Source organism: Melozone crissalis, unplaced genomic scaffold (genome assembly GCF_028551555.1).
Source record: "Melozone crissalis strain CALT ecotype California unplaced genomic scaffold, PUWL_Pcris_2 ptg000027l_1, whole genome shotgun sequence".
NCBI lineage: Eukaryota > Metazoa > Chordata > Aves > Passeriformes > Passerellidae > Melozone > Melozone crissalis.
This window is the reverse complement of record NW_026535805.1, coordinates 32,263,704-32,275,943: the sequence shown is the minus strand read 5'-3', so window position 1 is coordinate 32,275,943 and position 12,240 is coordinate 32,263,704. Positions and strand designations below refer to the sequence as shown.

Here is a 12,240-nt window from a genome sequence, read left to right as displayed (position 1 = left end):
TGTTGACTTTTACAAGAGTAGACCAGGTGTCAGCAGGTATTGAAATTGTTAATATGTCGATAGGTGGTTCTGCTTCTCATAGATTTGAATTTTGTAATTCGGGTTCATTGAGGAGGCTTAAAACTGCACATCATGTGAAAGTGATGTCAAAACATGTTGTAAGGAATTACTTGAATAAATAAACCTGGTTTTGAAAGAAAAAAAAAAAAAAAAAAGAGAAAAAAACCCCAAAACAGCTGTCTGGCATTTTTTGTCTGAATAAAATGTCCAGATCCGTACTTTTGCCTTTATACCAGGTAAATGAAGGTATGAATATTGTGCCTTTTTTTTTTCCACTTTGACATAAATATATGAAGTTTTGCAGATTAAATAGTCCAGCTTATACCTGCCACTTCTACAGAGCCTTCACAAGAGTCACAAGGTGTTCCTTGGACATGTAATGTGTTGTTTAGACCTCAAGGTCACAGTTTTCTGAAACAAAGTTGTCTTTGAAAACAGGACTAGTTCATTGAGGCACTAAAAACCTGGAAAACTGCAGCATAATCTTTTCAGGCACATCCTTATACTTCACTGGTTTTCTGACTCATGATATTGCCTCTGAGAGTATCTGACAGAAGAGTGACCCACTACCTCCAAAGGAGCCCAGATGAGATTTTCCTATTCCTCTCCTTTCCTGACTGACCATTAAATTAGAAGCCATGACAGCCATGAAAGCATTCATGCTTTGGTGTGCCAAGAAGGAATTACTTTGGCTAATTGTAACTTTCTCCTTACTGAGACTGTAGAGGATATTTTGTGAGCTGAGGCAGGTCTGGAATACCCTGCACTTCTGAATCTTTGCTGTAAAAAAAATGTGTCTCTTGCTTCTAATCCAGGTCACTAGCACGGAAGGATGGAGCAGCTCAATTAGTCAGGATTAGTCTGACCTAAATCAAGAAATGTGAGGGCATTGATGATGGAAAAGTAAACAGAAATAAAAGTAGGGACCTCTGTCTCTGAAGACCAGCTAAGTGTAAATAATCCATGTTGCAAAACATTATTTGCCCTACTGGTTTTGTTCTCATTAAATTCATTAATCTGGATTAGTGATAGTCAATACAAGATGTGGAAAAGTTGAAAACAGAGTCATTTGATTGTTCAGTACACAAACATGTTAAAATTCTAAACTTTTGATACTGAATGATGTATGTACCAAAGCTATGACTCACCAGGAAGTGTCTAATGCTTGCAATTATGTGGTTTATTTGTCTGAAGTACTTCTTTTAATATTGCCTTTTTGGCTTTACTCCTAAACCTTCCCTATCATGGGAGTTCAATCTGGTTTGTGCTTTTTGGAAATTTTGCTTCACAGTCAAAATGTATATAAAAAGTAAAATCAGAAACACAGGATTGAATCTTTTTTTCCTTTAGAGCATGAATTACATTGAAAGAAAAACTAGACATGAAATCAAGGTTTGTATTTTTCTATTTTATAAGGAAGTAACACATGACCCTTCTAAGAATTTCCCTGGAGGTTCTTGATGCTGTTTTCAGTGCTTTGCTATAGCTGATGCTTCATGAGAGAGAGAAGTTATGTTTAAGGGCATTTATAAAGATTTTCCATGACATAAAGACCAAAAAAATAGGAAGAAGGGTTAAGTGTGTATATATAACATAGTACATTGTGTATATCTATAATTTTACATGGATGAAGTCATATGTCTATTAAACACAGTAATGAAAAATTATTTCTTGTTAACTTTGTTGGTTTTTAAATCAAAATTACTATTTTCAACAGGAGAAATCTGCCTGGAGACAGACAGAAAGCTCTAGAAATTATGATTCCCCTTGTAGAGCAGGAAGACCAAGTAGCTTCAGATATGTACTGCCTGGTTGGTCGAATTTACAAGGACATGTTTTTGGAATCTGGGTTTATAGATATGGAAAGCAGGGACAAAGCAACTTTCTGGTGAGTACTGTTTTCCTGGTCTACGTCCTTTTGTTAGCTTTGGGAAAGTATTCCTCCAACAAGAATATATTTGAATGGTTTTACTTTCCAAATATTTGGCATCCTTAGGGGATAGAGTGCATCTTCTAAATTGCCTTGCTTATTTCTTGAGAATGAGAGATTTTTGTTGTTCCCACATCTCATTCTGCAAAGTTCTGCAAGTGCCTCAGAGATCTGAAGTTTAAGTGTAAACTAAACTCATCATTTTTCCCAAATATGAAGTCTCCTGTTTACTGTGTTATTCTTAGGAATCTGGGCCAGAGAGTAATCAGTCATTAATTGATTGGCATGCCTGGAATCTGACAGATTTTAGCTAGCAAGGCTTAGAGATTTAACTCACAACCAGTATGGCTGTTTCAAACTTGCTGACAAAAGTTTTATCACTGTTTAGTGGTAAAAGTTTTATCATTGTCATATAGTACAGGCACATTGCAGTGGACTACAGTAGCATCAGTAGTCAGAAAAGCACACAATAACTAGTCAATAATAGATGAATTCTTATCCTCATTTTAGAGACAAGAATCTTGGTTTTTTTTTAAAGCTTTTGAAATGCTCTGTAAATCACTATTACATGGAAGAGGTTAGAAAATGAAGGCATGGGATGTCATCCCAGACTTCTGTCAGGATGAGCTGTTTTTCTGCATTCAGATGAGGATACAGACAATCTGCATTTATGTGTCCTGCAGATCACATCTTAGCTCTGGTCTTGTGATCATCAGCTGCTTGTTGAAGTAAATGATTAAAATGGAAAGCTTTCTTCTTTCTTTGTCATTTATCACTTGTTTTCAGTAAACTTCAGCTTAGAGCTGTCTCTCATAAAAGATAAGATAAAATTGTTTACCAGTTATGGCCTCAGAATACAAATGCAGTTTATAACTTCTGGTCAGTTTTGGCAATTCTTACTGGACTTTTAAAAGATGTTGAAATAACTGGAATGCTACATATTATTTTCATTCCTCCTAGCATAATTTTGGATTTTAAAAAGTTTCATTTCCTGTAAAGTGCAAAGCCTGTAAAAAACTTTCAGGGATCTTTTGTAAACACTGTATTTTGCTAATATCATAAATATAAAGATATAAAGTGTAGTTTTGCATACAAATTTTAGGCATTATTACAGGCTAATTAAATACAAATTTCTCTTGCTATTGTACATCTTGCTTTCTCCTTGTTCATGGTGCCTTATGAACAGATAAACTTTGATATATCAAACATAATTGAACTAAGAATGATTATATGTATAGCAGTAGTGAGTTCATGTAGCCATTTAAACACACTTTGAATAAATGCATCTTAGCAATCATGACAATCATAATCTGATGACAGGAAGTGATTGCAAGCATTCCAGTCTAGGAAAGGACTCTGGCAATTGAGACCCACTGCAGAATGCTCTGTGCACCTCCTGCCACAGAACAAGGAGACCTCTGTTGAGTCAGGCTGGAGTCTGGCCGGAAGCTCTACCGGATGATCCCATTGCTTTTGGTTTATATTTTATACTGGATATTGATTTGAGTTTCTAGTGTTAGTCACACAGCAGGCCTGACAGGGAAGGTTGACTCATAACTCAGTGAAAAGCTCTTAGAAAGGAGCTGGTCCACTCTAGTGCTCCAGCAGGCCACAACAGGACAAGGTGTGTGCAGGAGCAATGGCAGTGCTATGTTATGTTGAGATAAAGGTTATTATCTCAGTCTTAGAAAAATAAGGATGTAAGGGAAGTACAGTGAATTGCATGAGATAAAGAGAATTTGGCAGCAGAACCAAAGCATTGGTTTTGCAGTAACTGGTGATGCCAAGGTAATTTGGCCTATTCCAATTTAAAAAAACAAACCAACAATGTGCTTTTCTGACAATTAGAAAATAGAATAAAAGACATCTTTCATATAAATATGAGAGAATAAATGAAAGAGTAATTATTAACTGTCACTTTCTTGTTTGACACTGACAGTGTGAATCAGACTTACCAAAGCTACCAAGTCTTTATTCATATCCTTTCACCGCTACCCCCTAATTCAGTGTCTGCACTGCAACATTTTCTCAAATGTCAACAACTGCAACATTTTTCAAAAAGTACAGTCTTTCTTATATTGGAATAAAAATACTAATTTCCATGGCTTTTTCTTCTTCTTCTGTCAATCTTTCCTCTCTCCTTTTTGTATTGCATGAGAATTTAAGCATGGAAGATCTTTAGGGCAGAAAAGGTGGTCCAGTTCCCAACATCGCTGTATCTCCAAAGGGATAATGCCAGCTCAAGGGCTTCCCTTAGATGTATATACTTGGAATCAATGAGAGGGTTGACCTGTTTAGTTGGCAGATTTTTATGGGGTTTTTGGTTTGGTTTTTTTTCTCCTTTGCTTAGTTTTTGTTTGTTTAGTTGATTTGTTCTGTTTTTTGTTTTTAGGTTGGATGTTTCTTGTCGTTTTTTTGTTGGTTAAGGTTTTTTTTAAATGAGCCAAAAACATTTTGTATGTACTTTCTTCCTCACTTTTTTGTAACTCGCAGAGAGAGAGAAAATTGCAGATGATGAAAGAAAAAGACCTAGTACTCTCTGATTCTCTTGCTTTTCTGTAGAGCAGTAGGCGCTTGTTTAATGATTAAGTTCTTTGGAGGTGGGCAGCTGAAGTATAAAAAGAATATATATGTAGCAGATTGAAGAGAAGCCTGTCTTACAGTTTTGGAGAGCAAAGCTTATGTTAAAGGATGCGAAGGCATTAATCATTAGAGCAGAAAAACAGACAAACAAATTAAAAAACAGTCGTAGTTTTGACCTGGTGGGATAAAAATGCCTTAGCTTTACTTGCATGTCAGAGCATGGTCTAGAAGTTAAATGCTTAAGTTTTGTGCAGATTGTTTTTCTTTCCTTCCTTATGTACTAAACTCACAACCTTTTTAATTTTTTAAGTGTATTCCATTTGTTTGTCTGTATTTCTTTCATCCTTCAGAAAGTAATTTTAAACTCCATTGCTTTTATAGTAGTGAGTTGTGTTGACTAAATCTCTTGTGCTCCTTAACTCACATACGATAGTAGTCTTTGCCTTCTCCCTATGGAGGTGTGAATATGTGTATATATACCTGCAACCAAAGGTGTTCTTATTCTGAGGAATAAGTTTAAACCACTGTAGACGTCCTGTTGCTGTTGTCACAGCTACTTGCATTGCTGGCATGAGGATGGTGTGTGCTGTGTTGGTGTGAAGCACCTCCAGTTCTTTTAAGACAAGATTGAGCCTAGGTGAATGCCTCTGCCATTTCTCTTGATTGCTCAGTTCCTCTTGAGGAGAATGAAATATGTCATAGTCCTTTTTTATGTGAACTCATAAGGACAGTGTCAATATGACACTCAGTAAAGAATAAAATTTGGAATAGCTGAAATCATAACTAAGTGTGAGGTACATTCTTGTATCACTTGCTTTTGCATGTGCCATTTTAGCAGATCCACAGTAAAATCTAAGGTTTCAAGTCAATGAAATTTAATATATTAAAGACTAAATTAATGAGCTTATTAATAAATATAACTCTGAAATTGGTCTTTTACAGACTGATAATATTATTCAGTTTTATTTGATCTTAAAGGAATATTTTAAGATACTGTAACTTTACTGGGATAATTTTACTGGGATGGATGATTAGGATTTGTGCTTGTTGTGTGGGGGGAAAGGAAATGGGAGGAGGATGTATAAATACCAGACTCCTAAAAATAACCACAAAGAATTTGTGGAAAACAGTAAAATATTTTTGCTTCTATGGATTCTTGCTGTGTAAACAGAAGATAAGCTCTTAAATTACCTAAAACTGTAATGATGCCCCAACTAGATTGCATTATTTGCAAAGTAAGCTTGAATGTTTGTTTTTCTAGGTTCAAGAAGGCGTTTGAGTCAGAGCCAACGTTACCAGCAGGAATTAATTATGCAGTACTCCTCCTGGCAGCTGGACATTGCTTTGATACTTCCTTTGAGCTGCGGAAAGTTGGTAATTATAACTTGCAAATTCACGGGGAAATTACATTCTAGTGAAAGTACACTACCACCCACTGTTATAGGGGAAACCTCTGATGGTTGTGTGTGAAAGCTTTGACAGAAAGCATGTGAATATTTGTTGGTCTCTCACACCACTGCTGATCCCACCTGACTGCAGGTGAGTGCTGTCATGAGGACTGGTTTTCAGTGTCAAGGTTTTAAATGGTTACCAGAGTTCAGTAAAAGCTAAGCTTCTTTGTAAAGGCATCATTTGTGTGAAACAGGAGCACCTGGAATGGGAATCCAGTTCCAGCTAGCACTCTTTAAAACAAGCAAACACAAACCCCTGGAGGGAATATGGATAAGAAGGCTATACTAAGACTGAGGAAAATGCACTTGACTTGAGCTTGGGTTGGGTTGAGAGAAGAATTTCTCTTCTGATACATTCTTAGAGGTTTCTGAATGTCTTTATTCATAGAATCACAGGATGGCAGTGGTTTGGGTTGGAGGGACCTTTAAAGACCATCTAGTCCAAGCCCCTGCTGTGGACAGAGATCTTTCACTAGATCAGGTTGCTCAGACTGACATTGGACACTTCCAACAAAGAGGCATTCACTTCCCCGGGCAACCTGGTCCAATGTCTCGCCACCCTCATCATAAAAAAATTCTTTTTTACGAAGGACGAATTAGGACGATTTTGTTTATGATCTTGTTTGTGGTTTTCTGGATTTGAAGAGAGTGAAAACTCAAGATTATTCAGTAATATGTTCAGGGAAGATTTGGCAGAAAGGACTGAATGTTGTAATATGCATTGCATTTGGTGTTCTTCCCCATGAATTTGTATAATTCTTGACTTTCTGTAAAGTCTTTTTTTATCTTTGTTTTCCCTGAGGAGGTTGTCAAGTGAGAAAGAAACAATTTTTTTCACTTCACTGAATGTATCTGTATTCAGTGACTGCTCTAGTTTTGAAGTTAGGTGTGCACTGTACGTCTGGAAGTAATTTCCTGAGTAATTTTGAGTATGAAGGTCAGAGTGAGATGATTACTTTTGCATAAATAGTGGAAGTGAAATTTAAATTCTCAGGTGTAAATGAAGGTATTAATTTGGATGTGTGAGGCTGCGTAGAGTTGCCCCAGCTACTGTGTTTGCCCTTCTGCGAGTGGGTGAGATTTTGCTTTTTGGTTGGCATAGAATACTTCCACATCCTATGCTGAAATTTGAATTCTTGTGCCAGAGTAGGAGATAAGAAGATATGTTCTATACATTGCATAGCATTTACAAATACTCACTTGCTGGCCTAACTTTAAACTAGGTGGCTTAATGGAGCTGGGCTATATTTTTTGTGCAGTTAATTATAAATCCTTTACTTTTAAAGAAACTTCTTAATTGCATACAGACTACAGCCAACTAGATCTGTGCAAATTCATTTTACTGATGAAATTTGTGTGCTGTTTCTGTGGTATCATATTCTTATAAATTTGTCCAGTGTTGTTTTCCCTATTGTTTGTATAGAGACCATTACAGAAATTAATGTTCATTCTTACATAAGGTTCCATCCCCAGCTCATGAATTATTTAGTGCAGAAGTATCCTGTTCCTTAGGTGGTTTCTTTGTGTGTTTGTTTGCCTGTCTTATGTTAACATTTAGTTGGTGTCTGCTGGAAACCCTTGATATAGCAACCCCTCCTGTTAGCTACTGGTGTCCATCTTTCTTTTCCTTAGGTACAGGGAATATTATCAAAATACTTTTAGTCAGACTGACTCAGCTATTTTGAAACATGTTTTAAATACATTTATAGTGTAGTATACTCTATGTGTATCATTTGTTTCTTGTTGATAAGTCTGTGGTCACTATCATGGAATGTCAGGTTGAAAAGCACCTCCAGGATCATCGCTACAAACTTCCTCTGGAAAAGCACACTCTAGACAGGATGGCCCAGCACCCTGTCCAGCTGAACCGCAAATATGTTCAATGTCAGCAAATCCACTGCTTCCCTGGGAGATGATTCCAAGAGCTGATTCTTCAAATTTTGAAAATTTTTTGTCTTGTGCCCATTTGGAAAGTCCCCAGTAGTAACTTGTACTATCACCCTTTGTCTTTTCCTTGTGACTCCTTATTAAAAGGGAGTCTCCATCTTCTTTGTAGCCATCTTTTACTCACTGGATGGTGATAACACCTCCCCTAAGCCTGCTCCTCAGGGCTGAACAAACCCAGCTTTTCCTCAAATGGCAGGCTTCCAGTCCTTTGTTCATCTTTCTGGCCATTCTCTGGACCCTCTCCAGCCTGTCCACATCTTTTGTGTATAGTGAGAATCAAAACTGAACACATTATTCCAGAACTGCCCTGGCAAGCACTGAATAGAGTGGGATAATGGCTTCTTTATCCCTCCTAATGATGCCCCTGTTGATACATCCCAAAATCCCATTGGGTTTCTTAGCTGAAGAAACACTGTTCACTCATATTCAGCTGCTTGTTTTTCAGGGCCCCCAGATCCCTTTCCACAGAGCTGCTCTCCAGTGCAATAGATCCCAGCCTGTGCTGCGCTCCCAGATTATGTTTTCCCAGATGCAAGACCGTACAATGATCTTTGTACAAGGTTTATCAGATGGCTGGAGTTGTGCTAGATTCTGAGGATAGTTTAGTATTTCCTTTGTCTGAGGTCAATGTTTTAAACAAAATCAGGCAATACCACAGAGATTGTATGGGAAAATGTTTTGATTTTTTTTCTGGTGCTAAGTATCTCTTCCATATCTGTAATTCTTTTGATGACACCTCTTGTTTAGATCTGTGTGTAAAGATAATTTTTAGCAATAGTTAGATTCACCAGGCAGTGCTTTCTGTTTGGTGTCCACCCACAGCATTATCTGTAGTACACAGAAATTAGAGAAGTTCTGCTTTCTGCTGGGAGATCAGGAGAGATGCAAGAACAAACTCATCAAGTTCAGTCCAGGTTATATGGAAATTATATTGCTAGGCTGGGAAAGGTGTAGGGAAGGATGTAGTCATTATCACTTCTTCAGAGGGTACATGAGACTGTAATTACGAGATGCATATCTGATTACATTGGGAATATTATAACTGCAGTAAAATAAGAATAAATCCAAGAGAATTTTTACCAATCTGGGCCAGATCAGAAAATTTGCCTTCTAAAACTTCCTGCCTGTACTTGTCAGATAATAGTTCACAACTAAATGAGCAAACAGACTATTAATAAAAACTCTCCTTCTATTTTTTGAGTAGTATTCCTTTCTTAACCATACAAATAACTTTGAGACCAGAACAGAAATGCTGTGATCTGCATTGTCAGTTATGATCTCTGCAGGCTGTGCAACTCTGACTCACAAAGAATCCTGTAATATGTTCCATCAATACTTGAGCAAGGATAGCAGTTTATTTGTAAAGCCTTCATATTACTATTTAACTGGTAATAACTACTTACTGTTATCTTATTTTCATCACAAGCTGTGGATATATTCTTGGTGTTATAAAAACAAAGGCTTTTCTGGCATTAATGGTTCCTCTATTTTGCCTCATTTGTTTTAAAGGCAAAATATTTCTGATAAAATATACTGGAATTCCTGCTGCTTTTTCCCCCTCCCCTTATGAATGCCAAGTTTATCATGGAAGGAGAGAATGTCTTGACTTTGTCTGGATTTTCTTATACTCTCAAGAACCTCTTAAAAATGGTGAAGTAAAAATAAACTTAGAAAAGAGAAATTATAGAAGGAGACCATAAACTCAGAATTAAATTCATGAAGGTTCACTTTGCAAGTTTCCAAATAAACCTTCCCCCCCTCGAAGTTCTTTAAATTGAAGTTATAGTCTTTAGAACATCTTGCTAATGTCATCACAAAGCAACTACATTTCAGAGATAAGTAACTCGCCTTTCAGGGATGAGTAACTTTAGAGATGAGCTTTGCAGAGCATGGTCAGCAAACTAGAGTGAGTTATTGCACCAAGTACCTCACCTTTCTGAGAAGAACTTGATGAGAGGGTGATGTTGTCTTCTCTAAGGTAATAGGATCCACTTCACAGAGTACTTGGGTAAAACTTCCATTTTCTCCAGGCTACGTAGCAGTAATGATTCCCAAACTTGGTGTCCTGAGGTACTGCCACACATCCATCCTTTCTCCACCTGTCTTCCTATAAGTCTCCCTTATTGAGCTGGGACTCAAAATGATTGCTGTCACCAGTCCTACCCTCCTAACAAACCCCTCTCCCTGCCAGCCAGTAACATGGGTCCCTCCCCATGTGAGTTGTACTCTCCATCAGACCCACACACTCAGTTTGTACCTCACTTTAGCCCTATGCACAGCAATCAACAAGGACATGTCCAACTGGAACAATCCAGGTGTACCTGGGATACCAGTTCTTTACACCTCTTGTGATGAAGTCACATTAAAAGCCTGTGGAAGTTAGTAGGTGTCTGTCTTTTATTGTGTGTTGCTATCAAATGCATGCAAATGTTTTAGACATTCTAGTAGAGCCCTTTGGCCTCTGCAGATAATACTGAGGAGTGTTACTTTTAAGTCCTGGGAAAGATTAATTTTTTTCCATTTACTGTGTTTTCTGGATAGCATTCAGGTTTTGTTCTCTAGAACCCAACTAAAGTTGAACACTTTCAACACAAATTCCCCCTCCCTATTCTGCACTGACTAGTGGAGGTGTGCATCTTCAAGTGGTCTATTTGACAGTGTGAGTGTGTGTAGCACCCTGACTGAAAGCCTTGCAGAGATGGTCACCATGGTACTCTGTGAAGCTGATGGAGGTGACATTTCTCAGGCAGACCAGAGGCACTTTGTAACATCTATGGCATTTTTAAAAGCATATATTACCTGACATAGATGTCATAAAATGTGAGCAATGTGATAAAACAAGATAAACTTTGTAGGTTGAAATGTAGCTTATGTAATGATACCCATTTTGATTATATTTATTACTGCTTCCACCATGAAGTTTAGTCTGCTAGCTACTCAGGGAAGATTAAGGAAAAAAACAAGATCAACAGTTGCATTGAAATTTCTTGTGAATACTCAGCCTGAATGTCAAGGACAATGGAAGATGATGTGGGAGGGAAACTGTCATAGTGGAGTAGTGTGGGAAAAGTGAATAAAACACTACAGTGGTGGAGCAGCTTGTGTAAGCTGAAAATTAGATTTTTTTGCAGGGGGTGGTGTAGCGTATCTCATGTTAGCTATATGTAGCAGCTCATATGAACTAAAACTCATCCTGAAGGCCACAGGGGAGCCTGTAGTTCTCAGCAAACTTAGCAAGTCAAAATAAAACCTGAGGCTCGCCGTAGTCTTGAGTTGCTGAGGGGCTTGTGAATATTAATAGATGTCTTTCATTGGGGTAGGACTTGCGGCAGTTAAAAGAACATCACTGCTGGAAGAAGCCCAGTGGATCATCTGTTCCTTCTGCATGGGACCTTGTCTATAAAGGTAAGTTTGGGGCTTGGGGCTTGTAAGTTAAAAAAACAAAGCAGAAAAAAACATAATAGGTGCCTTATTCAGCATCTGTTAAGTTTTTGCAGCTATGTTGTGTAGCCTAAGGCCCCAATTTACCTTTACAGATGAGGTCCATGCAAGAACATAGGTAATCTGACTGTGGCCTTGTCCTGACAGTGATGTCTTAAAATTCCTTTCTTGAGAAGCCTGTAGGAAGAGGGGGTGGGGAAAAAAGAATTTTCTACCAATTAGAAGGTTTGGAAGGCATATAACATTAACTGGTAAGTATGATTTCCGTCTTATTTTATCCAAATGGAGAGGGTATAGTCGTGTAAGCAATTAAAAGATTTTGAATAAGGGAAATGGTTATTTTAAAATTGCATTAATACAAATTCTTGTGACTTGTTATTCTCTTTGCTACAGGAGTAAAGATCAGCAGCCTGCTTGGTAAAAAGGGGAGCTTGGAGAAACTGCAAAGCTATTGGGAAGTGGGATCTTTCTTGGGGGCCAGTATGTTGGCTAATGATCATATACGAGTGATCCAGGCTTCAGAAAAGCTGTTTAAACTAAAGGCACCCGCATGGTAAGGTGATAAACAAGGCCATGTACATACCTATGTTTGAAAATGTTGGACTGCCTCAGCTTTCACATTAGGCACTGTACTCAGCTGACAGGAGATATGTTTTGTGGTTTTTAACAGATTTTACTGTGTGTGTATTATTTCACTGTACTTTCATCCAGAGAAGGGATTTTCTTCCCCTTTTGCCCTTATTCAGGGGTAGATCTGATATGGGTCTTTAATTTGATGTATGAGAAGGGCAGATTCATCATGAACTTCAAGCTCTTCTGAGGGCAAAG

The 12,240-nt window shown here is 37.7% G+C and overlaps 1 protein-coding gene across 1 annotated transcript in view; it reads left to right on the top strand.

Moving 5' to 3' along the window:
• Positions 1 to 12,240, top strand: part of MAP3K5 (mitogen-activated protein kinase kinase kinase 5) — a 97,905-nt gene that overhangs the window by 43,672 nt on the left and 41,993 nt on the right. Inside the window, exons 7-9 of the mRNA XM_054279289.1 lie at positions 1,778 to 1,948; positions 5,835 to 5,947; positions 11,806 to 11,965. Coding sequence (XP_054135264.1) covers positions 1,778 to 1,948; positions 5,835 to 5,947; positions 11,806 to 11,965 — 444 coding nt within the window. The remainder of the gene's footprint in view (positions 1 to 1,777; positions 1,949 to 5,834; positions 5,948 to 11,805; positions 11,966 to 12,240) is intronic.